General features: G+C 43.4%; 1 protein-coding gene across 1 annotated transcript in view; it reads left to right on the forward strand.

The window, feature by feature from the left end:
- Positions 1-1,604: 1,604 nt before the first annotated feature.
- Positions 1,605-24,548, forward strand: part of CD99 (CD99 molecule (Xg blood group)) — a 34,596-nt gene continuing 11,652 nt past the window's right edge. The window contains exon 1 of the mRNA XM_054383924.1: positions 1,605-1,665. Coding sequence (XP_054239899.1) covers positions 1,605-1,665 — 61 coding nt within the window. The remainder of the gene's footprint in view (positions 1,666-24,548) is intronic.

Raw genomic sequence — 24,548 nt, forward strand, 5'->3', positions numbered from 1 at the left:
TGCCAGTTTGCATCCTACATGTTCCCCCTTTACATGTACCCCCCACCTTGCATCATACATTGTATGTTCATTTAAATTAGGTTCTTCACTTTTCTGGGTGGGGAATTTAATATTCAGTTGCCTATTAAGCTGGTACTCTGTCCTAAAAGTTCAGAAGTTCAGGGTGTGTTCAGTTTGGTATCTAGGGAGGACAGTCCTCTGACGATTTACAGTAAGACTTCTGGTGAGACATAAGCAGAGGCTTTTTGTGGCTTACATATTATAAAGAAAAGGCTGGACTGTTGAAATTCCTAGTCTGTTCTTTTTTTTTTAATCTCAACTTCCTCTAGCCAGCTCTTCTTCATGCTTATGATTAGTGAATCCAAGTCAGCCAAACATCATTAGTCACTTTCTGAGCCGCACACTGCGTGTCACTGAACTACTCATTTGCCAGTCAGTAATCAGCACATTCTCAGCAAGTGGAAAACCAGGATTTTGGAGAGGTGTTTTTGTCTGCCTGAGCAGAGCTCAGCACAACTGCATCAACATAGTTCCCACCCCAACTCACAGCTGCAGCGCTTCAGGATGCTACAACAGCACCCTGGGGGACCCAGAGATGGAAGCATCCGATACAGGACACAAAACAGCCGTTAGAAAAGGATTTATGAAAAAAACAGGGTCTTAAACATTCATCTTCTCACACCAGCAAAACTTAATTAAGAAAACTGCAAAATTAATTAAGAAAACTCAAGTGCCATTCTGTGTTACAGGTTTACGTTTGCACCCATCAGCTGCGGGCCCAGCATGGCATTGCTTAAAAATACAAAAGTCAAAGCTGTTTTGCCCACTTTCTCTCTGACCAGAGAAAATGCAAGCTTCTTATGGGCAAGATTATTAAGTGTCCTAACATATTCAGCGCCGGGCAACATTTCCTGAGAATCAGTTGGAAAAGAGAGCGTCTGGGTGAAGAGAGAGCATTGGTACAAGAGAGTGCATCTCTATTAAAACATGTGACCAACTGCTTATGCCCTGGAGCCCATTTCATGGATAAAACGGAGTCTCCTTTCCGGGACCCTTGGTCCGGTGCCTCCGTCTGTTTTCAGGCGGACTGCAGAGGAGCGATCAGGGCTAAGCAGCCCACAACTTCACGCTCCGAAGCCGTGCTTCTTCTCCAGCCTGCCGGGGCCGGGATGCCTTGGCCCGGCCCACATGGGAAAAGCGGTTCCCGGCCTCAGGCCGGCGCCTAGCAGCCCTCCTGAGGAACAATGTTGTTCCACCACGGGCGCGGCAATAGCGGGTGAGGGCCGCCCAGAACCGTGCCCTGAGGGGAGCCGCGGGAGCCCCGCCACACCGAGGAATGCCTTCCTTTCCCGCGCCGGCGGCTTTCGCGCCACACCCCAACTGCTGCGTTTTCAGGCCGGGCGCTGTCCCGCAGGACGAGCAGTCCTCTCCTTCTTTCTGCGTCCGCGGAGTGGGGACGGTTCCCAGCCTGACAGCGCGGCGGCCTGGGCGTGTCCGCGCCGTGCACCCAGTCTCAGGGAGCGCCCTCCGATCGGGCGGGAGCAACTGCGGCGAGTGCCGGGAGCGGCTGTCACGGAGCGGGCGGTGTGTTGGGACAGGCAGCCATGCGGCGCTGGAAGCTCCTTTCCTTGATAGTTCTCATCGTCGTCCTCGTCCCCGTCAGAGGTGAGGAGGGGTGGGCATCGCTCCTGCCACAGACCCTCGCTTCGCCGCTGAGCTTGGGCGGGGACCGCTCCCCTGCCCTCTGGCCCCCGGAGTGGCGCCATGCGCAGCTACTCCGAATGGAGATAGGAGGGTGTCGGTGGAGCGGCCCCGGGAGGGAAAGGAGCCCTAGAGAGCACCGAACGGGGCCTGGGTACAGGCTGCCCATGTCTGTCTGGGGCAGGGGAATGGCGCTTTCTGCCGCCAGCCCTTTTAGGGCTATTTTTGTGGCTTTGGGGATATTTTTCTTCTTCTTTTAACTAACTGGAGCTCCTTACTTGTTTTGAATCTTTTCGGTCAATACGTGGTACTCCCTCCAGAGGGAGCCTTGGGTTCGGGGGGGTCCTTGAAAGGGGGCTTATAGGTGGGTTTCAGGACGGTGGGGAACTCTGCTTGGAGCTCGGCTTCCATTTTAGGAAAGAGTAGAGTTAGAACAATTCCAGTGCATCAGAGAGTTACTCACCAGAAAGTTTGCTGTCACGCGGTAGCCTTTTGAAAATAAAATTACTGTGGCCAAGCTGCAAGGTACAGCACACCAGTGTGTTTTCTGAGAAGCTTCTTAACGGCTTCGGTCTATATTAGGGACGATTTTCTTGAATCCTGATCAAAACATTGTGTGTGTAATAGCACGTTGGTATGTGATATGAGAGGACACTTTGGGCAGGGGAGAAAAGTAGCAAAGTTCCCAATACCAAGTGTTTTTCAGGAAGAAGGCTCCTGAACTGGAATCTGTACTGCAAACTCATTTCCCATTTACATTACTTGTTGTTAGGAAACCTTTTTTTTTTTTTTTCTTTTTCCTTTTTTTTTTTCTTTTTTAAATGATGCTAATAAGCATAATTGGTACTCTGCCCAGGTATTTTATCCCATCTGCTTTGTAAAAGTAGCACTTCAAAACTTAAACATTTGTCTCTTTTCTGTTAGAGAGAATGAAGAATACCTGTTCCTGACATTGACTAGGAGCTGTAAATACTGCATGCAGGATGCCAGATACGCAGTTTGGTGTCAAGCCTGTTTGAATTAAGTTCTGCTGTGAATTTACTGTGCTCTTAACTGCTAGATTAGAAAATCTGAGGTCTTGGAAGAGTAGTACAATGTTTACAGTAACTGGCTTTTAAACTGACAGGCTGCTAACATTCAGATACCACCTTACTGATTATATGGAAACCTTGCTCTGCTGCTCTGCAATCAGTCCTCACAGTCATGGACAGCAGGATCTTTGGGGTGCTCTCAAGATATGGAAGTATTTGCAGTAACTCAAAACCAGTCTTTCTAAACTATATGCCAAGTAGTTTGGAGGTGAAGAGGGTCTGTCTGGTTTCTGCTTCGCTAGAGGGAAGGTACAGAGAAACTGTCTTTGGGGGTTTTGCATCAAATTCTGAGAAAAACAATGCTATGATTTTAACAGTTTTCCCTAAAAACCTGGTTAACTTATCTGGGTACTGGTTAATGCCTATAATACAAATCAAGTAGGTATTAGTTTGGGCAGTTTTTCCTTAAACAAAATATGTATGAATTCAATCACCATTTGGAATGTCAGCCTAGGGATGTTGGGGCCCTCCAGGGGAGTTTCACATTTGTGATGGTGCAATCTTAAATACAAGGCAAAACCTGAATTACATACTTCTGAGAATTTAAACTTCACTGTTGGTAGGTTGTCTGTAGTCTGAATTTGTAAAACTTCTGTAGGAAGTTAAGGATCTTATAAAACAGTTCAGCAGTTGTGCAGTGGTTTGCAGGTGACTGGTTTCATTGGGACTGCATGCTTTTATGATTCAAGTGGATGAGTCTCTGTCTCTGGACTGAGAACTTATGGGATCATCTATTTCAGGCACATAAAAACATTTAGTGTTAAAGTAATCATATCATGAGGATTTGAGTATACTATTAATCAAGGATGAACTTTATTTGAGCTGGCTTAGACAAAGAGCTTCCAGTTTTAACATCAAAGTTGGTATTTAAGTGTTGTGTCATTTGCCAAGCATGAGCTCTGCAAGTCAGGCAAAGCTGGAATTTACATACCGTTGGGGCTGGATCCAGAGTGAGGTCTAACATATGTTTTTATATCATTGATTTCTATAGGCAGTCTGACACCTTGCCCCTGCTGAGGACTGGGATCTTTCCATTTTGCTCCTCCTGTGTTTGGTCTGGTGCCTCTACTGAGATTACTCAGTGTGATAAATCAGCAAATGACTAATCTGATGCATTGAGTCTTTACTCTGCAGAGTATTTGATGGGTGTCAGAGCTAGCACAAGGGAGTGTCAGTGCCAGTCACTGGAGAGTAGAAATAGGGTGGAGGCAGGGGAGGAGAGGGCAGGAGGCTTCCTGCTTTGGCTAGCTGTGAAGTGTGAGACCAGCTCAGCCATCGTACATCTACAAAACCACCACATTAGCCAGCATCTAGTTACCAAAATACAAACAACAATGAAGCACGACAAAAGTAGGATTAAACAAAAACCACACATGCTGAGCGACAGACGCATGGCACAAAAATCCTCCTTACCGACTGTAGAAAGATCAAGGCATAAAAACCTGTCTCCTTACTGAGAATCTCTGTAATACATGCTTTATGTATTCCTTGCAAGAATTTGGTAGAGCTTGTTGATTGAAACACAGTTGTCATAAGAAATAGTTCTGGTAGTGAACATCTGGAAGTGAGCAAAATACATGCTGGAAGGAGGTTACCTGTTGTAAGATCAGTAGCCTAAGGTGCATTACAAGTGGAGATGCCTTCTTTGTAAGACCACTGTAATTATGGGGCTATGAGGAAATTCTGGTGCCCCCGACTTCTTGTTGAGGCAAGTCAGCGTTCAGAAAATTGACTAGTTGGATGAAAGGTGGTGAAATGAGCCCATCTGTAATCTAATAGTTCTAATGGAACTTACAGCCAGGGCAGGGAGGTGGCATAGGGGTTCCTAGGGTCTGATCTCTCCTTTGTGGGCTCTCTAGTCATTTGCCTTTTAAATCTGATTGAAAAACAACCAACCAACTACACAACTTTCTTTTTATTGAGCAATTTTAGTAGCAGTGCTAATGCATCATGAACTTGAAAAACACAGTGCATTTCTCCATCTTGCTATTTCCTTTACTTTGAAATGGCTAAGAAGGTTTTTTTCCGTGTGTTGTTACTTATGTAAAATGGCCACTGCACTGTTACGTCAAAATGACATCACTACAACAATCCTTAGGCTTTCCATAGTTACAGTGATTTAACTTGGCAAGAGTTAAGCATGACTCAGCCTACTGCTGTCCAGCCAAGACCAATTTCAATGTTTTCCTGATGTTGCTCTGGTACATGTGTTGAGAAAAGGCTCTGCTTTAACTCTTGATGTCTTGAACCTCTCAGAGCAATCAGCTTGCCTTTCATGAGGTTACAACTGTGTTAGCAAAATGCAGTAGTAATAATAATTTTCATCAGTTCAGATCATCTTGCTGGGGGGTAAGATCCTTTCTTTTAGCCAAGCTGCTTTTCCATGCTCTACCGTGGGAGCCTACTCTTTGGAGTGTAGCAAAAGCATTTTGAGAGAAAACAGTGTCAGCTTGGGAAACTTTTACTTAAATTAGCTTATGGCTAGTGAATATAAGCTTCTAATAATGGACTTGGAAACTGAGAGAAAGAAAATGGTCAGTCAAACCCCTAAGGTCTTCCCTTTCTACTTCACTTAAGCCTAAGACTCCTACCCACTCCATCTTGTCTTGGCTGGTTTTCACTGCAGGTTATGCCCAGCCCATCCTCTGCTGTTTTGGTGACATGACTGGCAGAGCAGAAAAGATGTATGCCTAATAGTTTCTTTCTGCTGCTCCTCCTTGCTTTCTGCTGATTTTTCTCTGCATCCCTCTGCTTCTCAGTGTCCCAGCTCCAGTGAGGGTCTCATGTGGTCCCTTAGGTCTGTTGCTGCTCTTGTGTGAGTGGTCCTGCTGTGAGTGGCCCACAGCCATTGTACTGCAGAGGTGTCCTTGCCCGGATGTCAATTGCTTATAGCAGCAGTCTCTTGCAGATGTATCCTCGTGGCATGGAACCTCTCCTGCCCAGAGCACGCATCTCCAGCCACACGTTCCTTCTCTTGTCTCACCTTTTGTGAGTCTCCCAGACCATATCCTCATGTGTCTCCTGTCCTGCTGGCTGATGCTCTTTCTTAAGTGTGTTCAAGCAGGAATACTCTGTGCTCCTCTGACCAATCAAAGGTTTGGCTGCACCATTGGTGTTGGTGCCAACATGACATGACTGTAAGCAGCACAGGACAGTTCATATCCTCTTCCCAGACAGGGCACCCTGCAACCCTCTGCTGCTGAAAACCTGCCCAGTATCTGCCCACATTCTTGAGGAACATGGACTGTTTGGACATACATCTTATCTGCAAAGACATACATGGTATCGTTTATGTGTAGGAACCCAAAGGGAGTAGCTAATAGAATGTTTAGCTGGCCTTCACATCTATGTGAGAGCTCTGGAGGTTGATAAGTGATGGGACATTTTGTTATACTTTGAATCATGTGGGAAAGGGTGGAAATAGAGATAATGAAATGCTGTATCTTGGAAGTGGATAGGAAAAGCAGTTGGGGAAAAAACCCATCTGTTAGAGTAAGATAAACAGTGGGCTTGAGCAGGGTAAGGGGTGGGAAAGTGAATTATACCATGTATGAACTTTTCAATAAATAGCCACTGGCTTGGCAGATCAAGGCCATTCTGTCCCAGCTGTAGCTGTGGCCACCTCCTTGCAGACTGGTCTATTGGTTTGTATTTCAGCTCACCATGGTGGGGCCAGCTGGATCGGGCCCACGATATTTTTCAGGATTCTCATGAACCACACCATATTACGAAGTAAAATAAGATTATATATTGTATGTACCAGCACACATTTAATTTCATGATCACTTTTCCAAAGGCCACTTAGTAGGTAATTGCTGGTCCTTAAGTGATAAGGGCTCCTTCCTTAGGGATTTCAATTGCTGCAGGATATATACAAACTTGTGTCTTGATTCTAGTGTTCCCAGGGCTGGCTGGTACTTTGTCACGCAGCTGAACTTGGGGTATATGGTGTTTTTCAGGACTGCTATGATAGTCTGCTGTGTTATGTGGCTCCCCCACAGCTTCACAGAGGTGAGATTCCCTTTGCCTGGGGTGCAGTTTTAAGGAAGCCATGTTCCATTCCACCTTTCCAGATGCCTGAGGATTAAGGGGATTTGATATACCCACTCCGCTCAACAATCATTCTCTTATTCTTGAACAGCTATGATTTCGAAGTGACTACCTCTGAGTCCAGCCAAGCCGAGGACCCTGGCTGTATTTTATTCCCAAGTGAAAAAGCTAGCAACCCATTTCTAGCTTTGCCACTGTGAGGACACAGCACCAGACTGTGTTGCTGGAGAGGAGGAGGCAGATCTCCTTTGCAACTTTCTTCAAACTTCCCTTTCTCCCGTCATACTGGTTCACCATTCATACTTGCCATGTGTTGTGTATTACTCTGTAGATCTCACATTGCCTAGCTGCTTGCACTGTGAATTCCTGAGACAAATCTAAGCTGTGTTCTCTGCCCCAGCACATGAGCAGCAGTTTTGTGGACCCGCCTGCCTAAAAATAGCTTTCCTTTATGCTCACACCCTAGTTGAGCTAACTGGTCAGCCTGGTTATTATGTTTCTTAATTTGCCTTTGAATTTCAGATCTGTATTAACAGTGTGTTCAAGGAGATGTTTCTCCGAGTAGCTGTTGTATTACTTTCTATTCTTCTGCCTCTGAAAGTGGTTCTCTTCACTGCTGCTAGGTACTGTGATTCCAGTCTTTGACCCTTTTCTGCACTGCATTAGTGATCACTCAGGAGTCTGTGGATGTGTATATTCAGGGCCACTGAGTGTTTTCCAAGGCAGCTCCTAAGGCTTGTTTAATCCAGTGGCAGCCTCTTGTCCCTTTGTAGGTTGAAGCCTTGAAAGTTTTGTGGATGATGCTGTGACAGGTGGTAGGGCTGTGTTTCCATGCCTTGCAACAGCCAGTTTCAGGTGTATATTGCCTGTCATTCCAGGTGAAGGCAATTGGGATCTCATTTCTGCATCCAGAGGGATTGAAAAGAAAGCATTTGCAACATCAGCTGTAACATGCTAGGTGTATTTTTTGGCTTCTGACTCATGCAAGAGTTGCCTCACACCTGGAACTGCAGCTGCTAACATAGCAGCTACATCATTCAAAGCTCTGAGGTCTGTTGTTAACTCCTGTTCTCCAGAGTCCTTCTGGGCAGGCTGAACAGGACTGTAATGTAAATGTTTGAGAGCCCCACTGCCCTTGTTTCTCCAGGGAATCAGTTGCTAATTACTTTTTAAATCTCAGCAGTGGACACTTCATCAGTTTTGTTTGCTAAAAGCAAATTATTTGTCTTGCTAAGGGCAGAACAACTGAGTTTTAAGTGCATGCAACATTGCTGGGGTCAGTGAGAGTCTGATAGCTGGATCCCTCCTACAGAAAGCAAGATCTCTCTTACACAGAGCATACTGCTTATACCAAAAACAAAGCACTTCACTGTCTCATCTGTCCACCTACTGTGGTGAAAAAAGTCAAGCCCAAGGAGGGCAGAGCAGTAGATGTGGTGGCAACACGTAGGGGCGTCCAGTCTTGTCTGTTCAAACTGAGATGCTCTTCCACTGTAGATAGGCTTGTGTCTTCCCCAGTTACTCTGTTAACTGCTACACTAAGGTTTGTTGAACACCAGTGTTCATTAGGATGTGATGTAGATGGGGCCAAGTGATGCCTGAGCACCTCACCCAGATAACCCAGTATATTTGATTACCTGCAATTGTCACCAGGCCAGCGGCAGATCCCTCCACAGTGCAGTGAATTCAGATGGATTGTCAGAACAGTATGCAGTCTGGAGGCTGGAGCAGAAGGCAGTGGTTGAACTGAGTGTTGACTCTGCCCTCGGCTGGCAGTGCTGCATCTCTGAAGGGCCCTCTGTTCGACTCAATCATACCCTCTTGTTTTCCATTCAGGAACATCTGTAAAGTCCCAGCATCTATGACTGCAACAGAATTCCTATCCTTTTCAGGCATTTTTACCATAGTGGTGGAATTTTGGTATTATCCTTGACCTTACTGTCAGTCCTGCAGCGTACTTTCTCTGGCATGGTACATAGCAGGTCATAGAATCATAGATTAGTTTAGGTTGGAAGGGAGCTTTAAAGGTCAACTTGTCCAACTGCCCTGCAGTGAGGAGGCACATCTTTAACTAGGTCAGGTTGCTCAGAGTCGTGTCCAACCTGACCTTAAATGTTTTCAGGGATGGGACATCTGCCATTTATCTGGGCAACCTGTTCCAGTGTTTCACCACCCTCATTGTAAAAAATTTCTTCTATGTATATTGTCTAAATCTCCCTGCTTTTAGTTTAAAGTCATTACCCCTTGACCTGTTGTAGCAGGCCTTGCTAAAAAGACTGTCCCAGTCTTCCTTACAGGCCCCCTTTAAGTACTGAAAGGCTGTAATAAGGTATCTGAGGTCATTCCTTGGTCAACAGGGTCTCACTGTGTTATCAGCCCGTTACCTAGACTGTGACAGTTATTCCCAGTACAGAGGAGCAGTGTTCCTACTTGTGTGTTGTGCCCTTTGCCTGTTTGCTTGTATCTTGCAAAAGCACGTAGTGGCAGCAGCAGCACTGAGTCAGCTTTTCTATAGACTTGGGACCAATACTGCAAAGCTACTGTTTGGAAGGTTGCTTGGTAGCATAAAAGCTTAGTTTTAGTTTTAGCATGCTTTTTAATTTTAAAAATAATTTTAAAAATCATCTTGTTTTATCTATGCTTGTAAATTTATAGTGTGGATACGATTTCTCTGCTTGCTGCAGGAAAGCACATTTTTCACCTGCTGAAAATAAAATCACTGCAGGAATACTCATCACAAACTCATTTGAACTGGTTTAGTCTCTGCTTTCGATGTGACTGGGAAGCTCAGAAGAATAGCTTCCAGAAAATTTTCTATAAAGAGTTCCAAAAAGTCACAAGGCAAATTCCTGTGACAGTCCAAGAGCTTAGTTCATGGTGTAAGGGCTGTTTACAATCATTTTTCTAAATACAGAATAGCTCATTTAAAGTACAAAATTAACATGTTAAACACAGAAATCGTAGAATCATAGAATCAGTCAGGGTTGGAAGGGACCACAAGGATCACCTAGTTCCAAATCCCTGCCATGGGCAGGGATACCCCACGCTAGATCAGGCTGGCCAGAGCCTCATCCAGCCTGGCCTTAAACACCTCCAGGGATGGGGCCTCAACCACCTCCCTGGACAACCCATTCCAGACTCTCACCACTCTCATGGTGAAGAACTTCTTCCTCACATCCAGCCTATATCTCCCCAATTCCAGCTTTATTCCATTTCCCCTAGTCCTATCACTACCTGATATCCTAAAAAGTCCCTCCCCAGCTTTCTTGTAGGCCCCCTTCAGATACTGGAAAACCAGAATAAGGTCACCTTGTAGCCTTCTCTTCTCCAGACTTACGCTTTGGGCAAAAGATAATTTTAGAAGAAAGCAGTTACATTTTTAGTCAGGTCTCATAACACATCACCGGCTGTGCAACAAATACAGTTGTTTCCTTTATACAGATTTCATTCACTTCTGAAGAGTACACATCCTACAAACATCTAAGAAATGGCATCTTTGACTGTACTTGGAAAACCTGTTAACTAGGGCAGCTGTTAATTAACTGCAGGTGTTAATTCTGCTCTAATTTCCTCATGGCTTTTGTCCCTTGAGCTCCTGTTGGATCTCTCTTTTTCTCAAAAATTTTTTGCAAGAAATGTCATTCCACTGTGTCCAAGAAGCTCATTTCACTTTGAGCCAAAGAGTTTTAATCTAAGTAAAATCAAACTTTGTTTTTAGGTAGCATTTGTTCTTTCATCAGGTAAATGTTATGACTCGGTATACAAGTTAATCCTTCCATGAAACAAAGTTCTTTTTGATGAAAAACCCATTGATTTCAGATTTTAATTCTAGAAAAATCAGATTTTAATTCTAGAACTGTCTTATATGCCTCTGGGCTTAACCACAGAAACTATTGCTTGCATCTTTTCTATTTGTGAACAAGTCCAGTATTCTGAAGAAAAAGTAAAGTGAAAAAAATATGTAAACTTGGAGAGCAGATTCTGTAAGTCTAGTTAATACATTGCAATATTGGTAGTGTTACTGGGTTTATTACTGCCACAAAATTACTACAGACCTTTTCTGTCTAGAAAGAAGGGAGTTACATTCTTTGGACTTATATTTTTCTACCCTTTGTTTGTTCCCTGTGATTTGGAGGAAAATACTGAATTGAGCTGAAGAGTGAAGGGGCTAGTGGTGATGGTAGTAGCATCATGATGTGATGAATTAAAAATAAGCGAGGCAAATGTGTTAGGTAGGATACAGTTTTTATTAGAGTTGGTGGTATTATTGGACAAAATAGAAAGCTGTGGAGTCACACAAGTCCTTGTTAAATTTAGAAGCGAGAAGTTTCAGGTTAAGGTTTGGGGAAACCTATTTGGAAAGCTTTTGGATATAGCTATTTTCTTCTGTATTTCTGTATTTGTCTTTTAGCCTGCTGTTTCATCCCTTGCCTCTAGCTTGCCATGTTTTTCTGTATTCTTCTGCCTGCCTCTGTGTTTTACAATGTAACCTGAATGCCAGGTGTTTTGTGATTGAACCCTAAGTTCAGTAAACTTCACTAACTATTCCCTGCCCTTTCCCCCTGAAAATGTGACAAATAGTTATACAGACATCACTTCTTCAGATAAGAGCTGTCCCTGCTTGTCTTAGCCAGCAAATTTCCAATCTAATTTGACATTCCTGCCCTCTCCTTTTCTCACTAAAACTTCCAGCATTCCAACATTTTGCTGCTTTGGTCGTCTGTAAAGGCAAGCTCTTTGTTGTGCTAAGCAGAGATGCAGACCTTTTTTCTCCAACACTTAGGCAAGAGCTGTAATTCTGAAGCTGTGGCTGCAGCAAGCTGTTAACTCTGAAGCCAGGCCTCTTTGACTGTTTCCTTCCTTCTGTTCCCTGCCCACTGCTGCTTCTATTCCTTTCCCTTGGGTGTTCCCATTGCACCTTTGTGACCGTCTTCACCGTGTGGTGGTTTTAAGGCTATGCCTTTAATTTCTTTCAGAGTTTGAGCAGAAAAGTAAAAGAATTTAAATAAATCACAATTGGATGTAAGAAAGAAAAATAATGATTATTCTAAACACTTCCATTGGAGAGATAGAAATATTTAAGATTCAGTACTCAAAACAAAGTTCAGTCTGTCTGGTGTTTTTCTGCTGGGCAGTCTAGCAGGTGCTTCTGCATTTCGCTTCCGCCTTTGCTTTGGAGATAACATACATGCATACTGACCTTGAAAGATAGGTTCTAACAGTCTCTTTGCTTCTTGTCTTTTCTTCCTTTTGTTAGGGGGGTCTGGAGAAGGCAGGGAAGGGGGAAGCAGAGGGACAGCCTTCCTGGCTTTGGCCAGGAGGGTTTTTTGCTGTTTCTGTACGTATTTGTAAATACTGTATATTTTGTATATATTCATTTGCATTCCATTGCAGACTGTAGTTTTTGCTTGTAAATACAGCTACATTTGCTTCAGATCTGAGCTAGTCTGGTGTTGTTAATGTGGGAGGGAAATTTTAACCCACCACACTACAACAACACACTGCCAGTGCTGTACCCAGGCACAGCTCCCTTCAGCTGGCAATTCTTAACTTTTCCTGAGAACAAGTTTTCCATCCACTCCTATTTCTTTCCAATGGTGTTCTGCAATTTGTAGAGCAGACTAAAGTCTGGAATGTATAATGGCTGCCTGCAAGTGATAACACTGGAACAGAAAATCCAATTTGTATTAGAAGGTGATGTGGAATCAGAGTGGAGGTGGTGGAGCTATTTCTTAGGGTGGACATAGAGAACTGCTGATAAAAGTTTTTGCCTAAAAATAGCAGAAATACTTTCACAAGAGCACTTGAACTAGAAGTGCTTGTGGCCTCATTATGAACATGTTCCACATGTTTTGCTGAGCACATGAGCACATTGCAACTACTAAGAATGTAGTCTTGGTACAAAAGGGAAGATTTATATTGTTCCTCAATGAAAATAATGCAGGATGGGAAGTGAAAAAGGCCCACCTTTTTTAAATGAAAAAAAAAACAACACAACAACCCACCCGCACCTGATAAAACCTGTGCCACATTTCTGACCTGACATCTACCTGTGGCTGGCACTTGGTTGGATTCTAACTAATCTGTTAGGTTTTTATTTGTCTGGCTTGGGCAGCTAAAACTAGTTGCATTGACATGGGTGCATGCAGTATCTGTGCGCCTTCAGAAGTATTTAGTAATTTTGCATACATGATACAAAGTTGAAGTAGAAAAAATGATCCTTCTCCTGCAGTGTTCCACATTGCCCAGAGAATCACATTGCTGTCACATCATGCATCCTGGGGCTGAAGCTAGTCTTCACATTTCCAGACCAGTGCTGGTGCGGTGCATTGGAACTCAAGCTGTGAAATCCTGACTCACTGAATTGACACTCAATGCAACTCTGTCTCAGTTCCTTAATATGAAATATCAGTAGGAAGACAGACACTGAAACATGTCAGTGTTTGAAGTTTGAGCAAAACAACAGATTATTTTAAAAAATGAGTTGACTAATCCCAGAACTAATTCAATCTCAGAGCAATGGCTTAAAATACATGTTGAATCATTGCAAACCTTTATACTGGGTCTGGTTTCCTCTACCCCTGCCTTCCCCACAGGAAACTCTTATTGTAAACCGCAAAGTCTTCTTTCTTTTAGCAAAAGCTGTAGTAGCTATTTTTAAGTATGCAGATTGAATTAGCCATAGCTAACAAGCCACAGTGAAAAAGAGTCTAAAAAAGCAAAGTCAATTTTACTGTTCAGTTAATATTTCTGAGTAGATTACAAATTTCATTTGGAGTTTGCTATTAGTACGCAAACTGTATTGAACTGGTATGACTTCTGGTGAGGAAGGTAAAAGAAACAGGCTGTAAAATGTCATCTTACAAGTATCAGCAGACATAAATCAGTCCTGCTTACGGTCATAATTTTGAGGTGTTGCTGTAAAAAGAAGAGTATTCTTCACCTAGTTCTGTGCACATTGCAAGTGTACATTTCAACTGAATTTTAAAGAAGAGATTTCTGAATGGAAGGCCAATTTCTATTTACTTGTCATCATATATTATATTTAAATTTTATTTCCTTGACCAGAATGAGGATCACTCTAACTGTTGAGTGTTTGGAGCTTTTACTTCACTGGCTGCCAGATCACAAGTCTTGTTTTCTTAGTACTTCCATCTTCATTGTGCTAAAATTTTGCCATCTTTCATCTAGTGCAGACCTTCCTAATTTTTCTGCAACTGAACCTCACTGCTTCATTTCCTGTTTTTCTCTGAGCTGCTTCTGTGACTGTTCTTTCTTCCTTCCCTCCCTGCCTGACTCTAGGAGGCTACCAGAGTTGCAGAGTATGAGAAAATGAGGATGCAAATAAAATGCTGGTGTTGCCTGACCATTTGGCAGGGAGGGAAGCTTCCAATGTATCATCTTACACACTTCATCACTGTGTAAAGTTTTTTACTGGGATGAGCAGAAAAGATGCACGAGTCATGAAGTCCAGAGATCACACAGTTGCCCTGAAAACACTTCTCCCTTTCTCAGCATAAGGCTGTAGAGGTGTATATAGAGATTTTCTGTACAAAGAGAGGAGGATATTACCTGAACAGAACCAACGATCTTATTAATTTGCACAACACTGAAGAGTTTGTCAGCAGCTTGAATAAAACTTTCTTAAATTCAAGACTAGTCTTTTGACTGACTGCTCTATGGTATTCAACTGTTAGTTTTTGGTGCTGTCTTCAGTTTGGGTTGTTAACCCAGTGAGGCTTAATGTTTACGAATCTATTCAGGAAGGTGGGAAGCATTGAGTATTTGAAGGGTTTTGAATGCACACCCCATCTCTTCAGTTTTAGTGCTATCAGTGTGTGTATTGCTCCGTAGTTCTCAAAGTATAGTTCTGACTACTTGTGATACACCCACTCTTCAAAGTACATGCTTCAGAGCAAGAGGTTTCACGGATGTTGGTCAACTACAAAAAGATTCTTGACCAGAACTGTTGAAGCTATTAGATCTAAGTGCAGAAAGCCTCAAGAAACAAGGAGATTATTTGACCATGGAAGAGGTAAAGGTGCTGATCAAAGGTGCCTTTGATCTTTGGAGAGTGCAGTGAAAGTTTGCAACTGGCCCTTGCTGACTGAGAAGACAGGCTAGGATGTTAAATACAGGGTTACTAGGGTGTATTTATTCTGGCTCATGAGGTGTCCTAGCCAAAGTGGGGCACTCCAGATGTGGTTTTACACTGGGTTCTTGTAGCCTTATAGCGTTCAGGTACAACATGATCTGTCTAGTCAGTAACACCCATGCTGCTGATTGCACATCATACTAACATTTTGCAGAGTACCTGTGTTTCTGCAGCGTTCCTGATACTTGCTTTTTGATCCATATGTCCTTGAGGTTAGTCTTGTTACAGTTATTTATCTATGATGCCAGCCAATGCTGGGAGAGTTTCAAGAAGATGTTAGAGGAGCTAGGATGCTGGCATTATCTTGGTTGTCCAGGCATATCTTTTCTTCTGGACAACTTCAAGCTTCCAAGAAATAAAGTCTTAGGGCGAAGCTATCATTTGATTTCTTTTATCAAAGCATGAACAGTACCAATGTCTCTAGTAAAATTCCACTACCTCACTACATTGCAGTGTGTAATGTGAAGTAGTATGTATTAACAAAGTTGATGCAGTTTCATACTATAAAGACTGATTGATATAATATTTAGGGAAGGGAAATTTCACATCAAGAGTAAACATGAGCCTTCCGGTAGCCTGTAAGCTATGCGAGTAGTAGTTTCAAGGCTTGTCGGCTTTGTGAAAGTCAAAGTCCTGTCTGTCAAACAGGTTAAACTTGGAAGCTGTAGACTGTGAGCAACATGGACTTAAAGGATTATGGTTTCTTAGACTTATGAAAAATTAACTACTGACATTTGTTATGCCAAGACGGAATTTCAAAGGTGTCTGAATGCAAATAGAAGGTTCACAGTGCTGTCTTTATCTTGGTGAAATTTGAGAACAGGGTTTCCTAAGACTGCTTCAGAGCTTCCAGTCCAACTCTGGCAGAGGTTTCTGAAGAGGCAGTGGTGGAAAGCAGAGGTAGCTTGACACATTTGTGCCTGCTCCATGAGCTTCCTTGAGGAAATGGTTACTGCAGTGCTACCTGAGACCTCTGAAGAGGGGCAGTACTTGTTGCCTGCCCTAGAGGCCGAAGGACAGGGTTGATTTCTGCAGATGCTCTGTTGACAACAGCAGTAGTTCCAGGGATGGTGTTACTGACGTCAAGTAGCTTCACGCTTAATGGAGAGCAATATCTCTGTGGTTTAGGGCTCCTATGAGTAAAAGTACCCAGAATGCAAGAGCAGTTACATAGAACATTGAAAATGTCATTGTGCCTAGCACTTGTAGCTACAAGGACCATCATACAGGCTTTAAATAATTAATGTAAGGCTAGACAATATTTAATCAAACACCTGCAACCTTCATCAAGGGTATGCTGCTTGTGAATGCAGACAGGGTTGTACTTATGTCTGCCAGTTGTCATTTTGCCTTAGACTCAATTAACATGAAAGGAAACAATATCTTTTTTTCTAGAAAATACTTTATACAAACACTTGCTAATTTTAGATTTATGCTTGCTAAGGTCAAATACTTAAGTGAAATAGCAATAGGTATAGTATATAGCGTGTGCAGGTTTGAAGCACGTTCAGGCCTTCCTGAAGTTACTGAAGTAAGAAGAAATGCGCAGAACTCAAGTAAACATGTCCAATATATTTTTTTTTGTTGCCATCTGGATTCAGCACCTTTATTATATTTTGCAAAAGCTTTTGCTTCTCTTCCTGATTCCTATCACAGTTCCCCCAAAATTTAATCTTGTAATTTCTTGATGCAAGGGCCATGCTTCTACCACCCAGATGTTCTTCTAACTGCTTTGTTAGTGTAGCTTAGGTTTCCACTTACAAACTTCATGAGAAAGAGCAATGTGTTTCAGTTCTCATCAATAAACAGAATTGCAGTGATTTATTTTATTTGTAGTTATGTGAGTAGCACAAGAAATTCAGTCCAGTGACTAGAACTGGCCCAAGTCACAGAAACACTAGATGCTTAGGCTGGAAAACACCTCTGGAGACCTTCTGGTCCCACCCTTTCCTCCAGAAGGATCAGCCACTGCAGATTGCCCAGGGCTCTCGTCAGCAGGGTTTCAAATTTGTGGAAAAGGTGCTCAGCAAGAAGCAACTGTCTCAGAAGCACAGAAAGTACTTTAACCCTTTCCAAGCTGCTGTTAGTGCCAACATTTTAGAAGCTCTTTTAAGCTTAAGGGGGAGATCTGGGACCTGTGCCTTTGCCGTTTGGTGTTGCCTGAAGGAATTGGAATTGTTTAGTCTGGAGGAGAGGAGAGTTAATCACTTTCCACAACTACTTGAAAGGAGGTTGTAGCAAGATGGGTGTTGGTCTTTTCTCCCTAGTAGCAAGTTACAGGATGAGAGAAAATGGGCTTAGTCTGCACTAGGGCAGTTTTAGATTGGATGTTAGAAGAAACTTCTGTGTTGAAAGGGTTATCAGGCATGGGAGTAGGCTCCCCAGGGAGGTGTTATGGTAAGCTACAGACATGGGGATGTGTGGTTGGAAAGTTGTAACTTGGAGGGAGACCTTTTGAGTATTGGTTGATAGTCAACTGAATGAGAGTCAGCAGTGTGCCCAGGTGGCCAAGGAAGTCAGTGGCATCCTGACTTGTATTAGAAATGCTGTGGCCAACAGGGACAGGTGGGTGATCATCCCCCTGTACTGGTGAGGCCATGCCTTGAGTATTGTGTTCAGTTCAGGGCCCCTCACTGTAAGAAGGCTATTGAGGTGCTGCAGTGTGTCCAGAGAAGGGAAATGATCCTCATGATGTGCTTGGAGCACATGGCCTACAAGGAGCATCTGAGGGAGATGGGGTTGCTCAGTCTGGAGAAGATGAGGCTGAGCGGGAGACCACATTGCTCTCTACAACTACCTGAAGGGAGATTGGGGTGAGGAAGGGGCCAGCCTCTTCTCTTTGATGACAAGCGACTGGACTAGAAGAAGTGGTTTCAAGCTACTCCAGGGGAGGTTCAGGCTGGATGCTAGGAAATATTTCTTCACAGAGGGGGTTATCAAACATGGGAATGGTCTGCCCAGGGCAGTGGTGGAGTCACCATCCCTGAGGATATTCAAGTGGAGTGTGGACCTGGCACTGAGGAACATGGTTTAGTGTCGACCCTTCAGTGCTGGGTTGAGGGTTGGACTGGATCATCTTTGAGGTCTCTTCCAACCAGATATATTCTGTGATCCTTTGTTTAGAAGATGCATGGATGGGGTGCTAAGGGACAGGGTTTAGCACCAGATCTATTCCAGCTGAAACAATTCTATGGTTCTATGAAAATAAGTTTTTATTTTAACCAGTAAATGGCTTATTTTATCATGTTCTGTTAAAAAAAAAAAAAAGAAAAAACCACAAAACCCCTAACATGACTACAATTGTTTAAATAAATAATTTTGAGTATAAATGTGACCCTGTAGGATTTTTTAAAATACTAAATTGAAATTAGCAATTCAAGTATTAAATCACAGATTAGTCTACAACCTATTTTCTAGCAGTCACATCATAAAAAGATTTAGTTACCTGCTAACTTCTTCTGCCTGACTTTGTCTGTATTGTGTTTTCAACATTGTTGCAAGTAAAGTAACTTTTCAGAGAAGTAGCTTTTGGATCACTGTACAAAAATTATGTTCTTAGGGTGTTCTTATGCACCTTTTTGAAGAGGAAATACATCTTTTTATTGGTTACAGTGAAGTTTTAGCTGACTTTATTCCTGTCTGATACATAGTGAACACTCCAGATGTGCAGAATGCACATTTGTTTTTTGACTGATTTATAGTTGTTACTTGTGTTTGGGCCATAATTATTTTAGGTAGGAGGTGGTTTCATTCTTCTAAACAGAACTTCATGCAAAGCTTTTTGTTTTCTCCTCCTCTACGGAGAAAATCAACTTGAAAAACATCATCAATAAGTGGGTACTTGTAGGAGGAACAGGGTTTTAAACCAGCTGTGTAGGAGTAAACATCCCATCTGTGTTGCCAGATGCAGAGGTATTTTGCCTTGTCGGTGCAGGCTAAGAGGAGGAGTAGTTTTAAGTACATTCTTCCACTCCCAGCAAGGTATGGAGAACAAAGTCACCTTTCTCCCAGATCTTTTGGGATTAAATTGCTTATCTTGGTTTCACTTGCTTAGGACACGTTGGAAAAATAACTATCAGAATGTGAGCTGAGCAGTAGAGGTCTTTTATTACAGATAAGTAATGCTGATGGGGCAAAACCTGGATTGAAATTAGGTGCTGGTAAGATAAAGCAATTTTAAGGGATGTGATGGCTTTTTTCTATTAGTATTTCATAGGCAAGTTTCAGTGTGTTGCCTTTCCTTTATTTTCTGTAGCTTCTGTTATGGTTTGGTGTGGAATATTTTTACTTCTTATGTTTTCAGTCTCCCAAAGGGATGTAGCACAAGACACAGGAGCATAAAATCCAGTTTCCCTACTGGAAGTTAGAGAAGTTGCTTTTCACCTGGCTGCCCATGTCCTTGTGGCCTCCAGCATCCTTGTTCCCCAACAGAGCTGCCAAACATCATGCAGAGAGAGGCCTCTTTGAGCTCAATTTTTTTGCAGAGTTCATGAAAATGAGTGGCTAAGCAGCAGGACACACCCAACTTTACATAATTTAAGAGTAAATGCAGGATTCTGCACCTGGGGCAGGGCAGTCCTGGTTGTATGTACAACCTGGGGGGACAAGGGGCTGGAAAGCAGCTCCACAGAAAGGGATCCTGGGAGTTTGGGTTGATGGTAAATTGAACATGAGTCTACAGCATGCCCTGGCAGCCAAAAGAGCCGGCTGTGTCCTGGGGTGCATAAAACACAGCAGAGCCAGCTGGTCAAGGGAGGTGATTGTCCCACCTTGCAGCACACTGGTATGGCCCTACTCCGAGTACTCTGCGCAGTTTGGGTCATGTCAGTGTAAGCAGATCAAATGGTTGGACTCACAGAATCACAGAATGTTAGAGGTTGGAAGGGACCTCAAAAGATCACCTAATCAAACCCCTCTGCCAGAGCAGGACCAGGTCACACAGTAATGCATACCAGTGGGTCTTGAATGTCTCCAGTGAAGGAGACTTCACAACCTCTCTGGGCAGCCTGGTCCAGTGGTCTGTCACCCTCATAGTAAAAAAAGTTTTTCCTTATGTTTACATGGAACTTCCTATGCTCCAGCTTGCACCTGTTGCACCTTGTCTGGTGATTGGACATCACTGAGAAGAGCTTCCATCCTCCTGACAAATAGCCCTTCACATCTTTATAAACTGGGAAGTAAGGGAGAAGAGGAAAGCACAAACATTTCTAGAAAAAAAAAATCAACCCATCTGTTGCTCAAGTCAGAAAGTTCCATGTGTGGTGATTCATCACAAATTTCCTTTCTTGGTGTGTCACTGCACATGTGACTAATGGAGGAACTTTCCAAAGGTCCTGTCAGCTTCTGCAGCGGAACGTTAAGATGACTGACCTGTAGCAGTAAGTATCTGGCAGTGTTGATGGGTATTTGCAAAGGATTCCTGTTTGTGTAGTTACATGGATCTCGTGAATACCCTCTAGCTCATTGACTTTTCAGAAGCTTATGTTTCCTCGTTTGCTGGTTTTGCCCCATCTGACACAAACTACACAGGTTACTGAGGACAACCTGCTGAAAATCAGCCTCAGGTGTTAGAGTTATGAACATGGAAGGAAAATAGCATAGGCACTTTGGAAATGTTCTTGAATTTGCTTATTTCCCTAGGATCTAAAAATACTTGTTGTATTGTGCTTTGTGTGCAATATTAGTATCGGCTTTATTTGCCAATATCTTTGCTTAGACTGTGGTAGTTTAGTTTACTTAGACTGAGCTAGTCTGGTAAAGTTAATGTTGGGGAGGGAATTTTCAACCCACCACATTACACTACAAAAATGTTCATGGGCCCACTTACTCTGGGTGCTCCTTTAACTTGTAGGGAATACAGCACATTCTTGCTGGCTTTTCCTTCTGGGTCTTGCTTCTACCCTTGTTCTAGTCCTGTGGCTTTCTGTTGTCTGATTATCTCTCCCCTTGAACCAGCTAAATCCCTGGTACTGAGCCTCTTTCAGGCTAATAATTAAACTTTTAGTTTAGGTGGACCCCACTCCTACTAAAAGCTGAGGAACTAGAGTTGTAAAAGCAAGTGCTTTAAAGAGACGTGAAGTTTTGTTATAAATAGCACAGTCATTTCTGGGAAAGCAGATTACTAGCACTTCAGAGTGCAGATTGTTGTAGTAAGTTTCATAAGTTAGTGCCCATGTTTAGCCCATACCTAGGGCCAAACTGTAGCAGTTGCTCTTATCACCTGATGACCCCTCCACAGCAGAGAAGGGGAATCAGGAAAAGACCCACAGGCAGAAATGAAAACAGATTTAATGAAATAGCCAAATTAATACCAATGTCAATACAAAATATAGTTACACTCAGCCCAGCAAAACTGCTGCAGTTACAATATCCAAGAAGTCAGTCCTCGAGAGAAGGAAGAGGAGCAGACTGAGGAGAAACCCAAACAGAAAGCAAGAGACTCACACTAAGCTTCTTCCTTTATACTGAGTGTGATGCTTATGGTATGAGATACACCTGTAGCCAGCTCATGTCAGCTGTCCTGGCTGACTCAGAACTGCTAATGGCCTGCAGTCCACGGCTGGCCTGGGATTTTTTATCAGCAAAACCAGGACAGTTAGGTTTTGGCATTTTCTGCTAATTAATTGAGATACAGTAATATATTTGAGGAGTGTGACATCTTTCTGTGAACTGGGGTTCACAATATTGAAAATTCCAGTCAATATAGAATTATTTTTTTCTTTTATTAATTTTCAAATTAATTTTCTCTCTCAAAACATGTCTTATGTGAGATTGTCAGTCAGCAATCTCATCCTAAATTATTTCTTCATGAAGATCATGTGTGAAAACAGCACATGTCACTGAATACGCTCTTTTACACTGGTTTCATCCTCTTGAGGGAAACCATTGCAGCTGGAACCATTCAGAATTCTCAGACTAAGTTTTACTGTGGCCACAGGACACTCTTCATATAGCCTCTGTTCTGCTCCAGGTAGAAATTCAGCTGCACCAAAGCATAATGTTGAGTATACGTGCTTGTTTTTCCCTCCGTCACTTCTTTCAAAAGAAATAGTACTCTTGAAGTATACCCACCAACAGTAACATTCATTGCCTTGATGGTATATCGTTAACCTAGAGACAGGTGATGTTAACAGATAGCATTGGCCCATTTTCTGGTTGCTACTCTGCTAGAATGTTTTGAGGAGCATGCATCTTCAATAGATACTTCTGCCTGCCTTCTCAGAATTAGGCTAGCAAATGTCTGATCAGGGCCTGGCTTAGGCATTCCTCCCTGAAGGACTCTAGCCTGAGAGCTGTATGCACTTAAAAAAAAAACAAACGAAAGAAACAAGCCAGAATTCAGGTTTGAGGAACAACTCTGCAAATCCATGTTTCAATTTTTCTTGAGTGTTTTGACCTTTTCCCCTCTTCATACAGAGGTTTCTTGGTGTAGTGTCTAAAGAAGTGACTTCAAAGGTAACTGAGATTTGGGTCTTACCAACTGCTCATTTTATTGAGGTATTTAAAATTGTAGGTAGTGTAGGCTTCAGATAAACAACTTGCAAATATTTTCCATTCTGTGAGACAGTTTTTCATGAGATAAGTATCTAAAAGAGCTCACTTGGAGTAAAGTGCTTTGGTTTTATTCCTCTCTTCAGACTTCACCGTAGCCAGTTCTGACTCCCCTTCTGTAGGCATATTCATGAAAAAGAAAAGCCAGACACAAATTTTCGTAGATTCATAGAATGGTTTGGGTTGGAAGGGGGCTTAAAGATCATCTAGTTCCAACCCCCCACCCCCCTGCTGCCATGGGCAGAGATCCTCATCCAGCCTGGCCTTGAATACCTCCAGGGAGGTGGCATCCATGACCTCCCTGGACAACCTGTTCCAGTGTCTTACCACCCTCACTGTAAAGAATTTCTTCCTAATATCCAGTCTAAATCTACCTTCCTTGAGCTTCAATCCATTCCCTCTTATCCTATCTCTACAAGCCCTTGATAAAAGTCCCTTCATGGCTTTCTTGTAGCCCACTTCATGTACTGGGAGGCCACTATAAGGTATCCCCAGAACCTTCTCTTCTCCAAACCACAGCTCTCTCAGCCTGTCCCCATAAGGGAGGTGCTCCAGCCCTCTGATCATCTTCATGGGCCTTCTCTGGACCCACTCCAGCAGGTCAATGCACACTTACGCTGCAGGCCCCAAAACGGGACACAGTACTCCAGGTGGGGTCTTAGGAGAGCAGAGTAGAGGGGGAGAATCACTTCCCTTGTCCTGCTGCTCGCACTTTTTTTGATGCATCCCAGGATATGGTTGGCCTTCTGGGCTGTAAGCACACACTGCCAGCTCGTGTTGAGTTTTTCGTCACTTGACACCCCCAAGTCCTTCTTCCCAAGACTACTCTTGAGCCACTCCTCATCAGCTCCACATCAACATTTTATGTGTGTATCTTCTGAACTAAGATAGATGTGGCTGGAACTAAGATCTGCTTTGTCTGGCTTGACAGTAAGTAGAAAAATTCTTCCAGCTTCTTTGAGTCTGGGGCAGTCTGTCTGGATATCATTTTCATGAATAGCTGGTATTTCGTGCCTTTTGCGACGCTTCAATGAAAGTAGGAGTGATGAACTCTTGGAAACGTCCCAAGCAGTTATTTTAGCTGTCTGTTTATCTTACAAGCCTCTGCTGCTGAGATCACACACTATTCATGCAGTGAAACCAGTCTGTATCATGAACGTATTGAGTTACTGTGTTTGCAGTCGAGTGGGTAAGCAGCGGTAGCTCTGGCAAATGGTGTAATACAGCAAAAGAGAATAATCTTTTACTGAGTACTGAACATGAAACTTAATCTACCCAGTGTGATGTGTTGGGTTGGTGTGGTGGGGTTTTAGTAGTGAGAGAAAGGCTACAGGCATGGCTCCTGTGAGAAGCTGCTGGAAGCTCTCCTGGCTCTCAGTCAGACGTGCTTCTGTCCAAGGCTGAGCCAATCAGTGATGGTGGTAGAATCTCTGTGATAAAGTATTGAAGATGGGAAAATAAACTGCTGGAAAACCTGCAGCTGAGAGAGGAGTGGGATGTGAGAGAGGAATGAGATGTGGACACCAAGGTAAGTGAAGAAGGAGTGGGGGGAAGTGCACCAGAGCAGAGATTCCCCCTGTAGCCTGTGGTGAGATGGCAGGCTGCCTCTTGCAGCCCATGGCGGTTGACAGTGGAGCAAATGGCCACGAGCAGCCTGGGGAGGATCCCACATCAGGGAGCGATGTGCCTGAAGGAGATTGTGAGCCCGTGTGAAGCCTTCACTGGAGCAATCTCTTTCTGAAGGAGTGCACCCTGCAGAAGGGCCCCACACTGCAGCCCCATAGGAAGGAGTCATGTTGGAGAAGTTCATGGAGGACTGACTCCTGTGGGAGGGACCTCATGCTGGAGCAGGGGAAGAGTATGAGGAGTCCTCTGCCTTAGGAGGAAGGAGCCACAGAGAGACAATGTGTGATGAACTAACCTCAACCCCCATGCTCTGCCCCTGTGCACTGCTAGCAGGACAGATCCTGCTAGGAGCGCAGGGTGAGGTAGAGAAATCA

The sequence above is a fragment of the Indicator indicator genome, chromosome 1 (assembly GCF_027791375.1).
Source record: "Indicator indicator isolate 239-I01 chromosome 1, UM_Iind_1.1, whole genome shotgun sequence".
Classification (NCBI taxonomy): Eukaryota; Metazoa; Chordata; class Aves; order Piciformes; family Indicatoridae; genus Indicator; species Indicator indicator.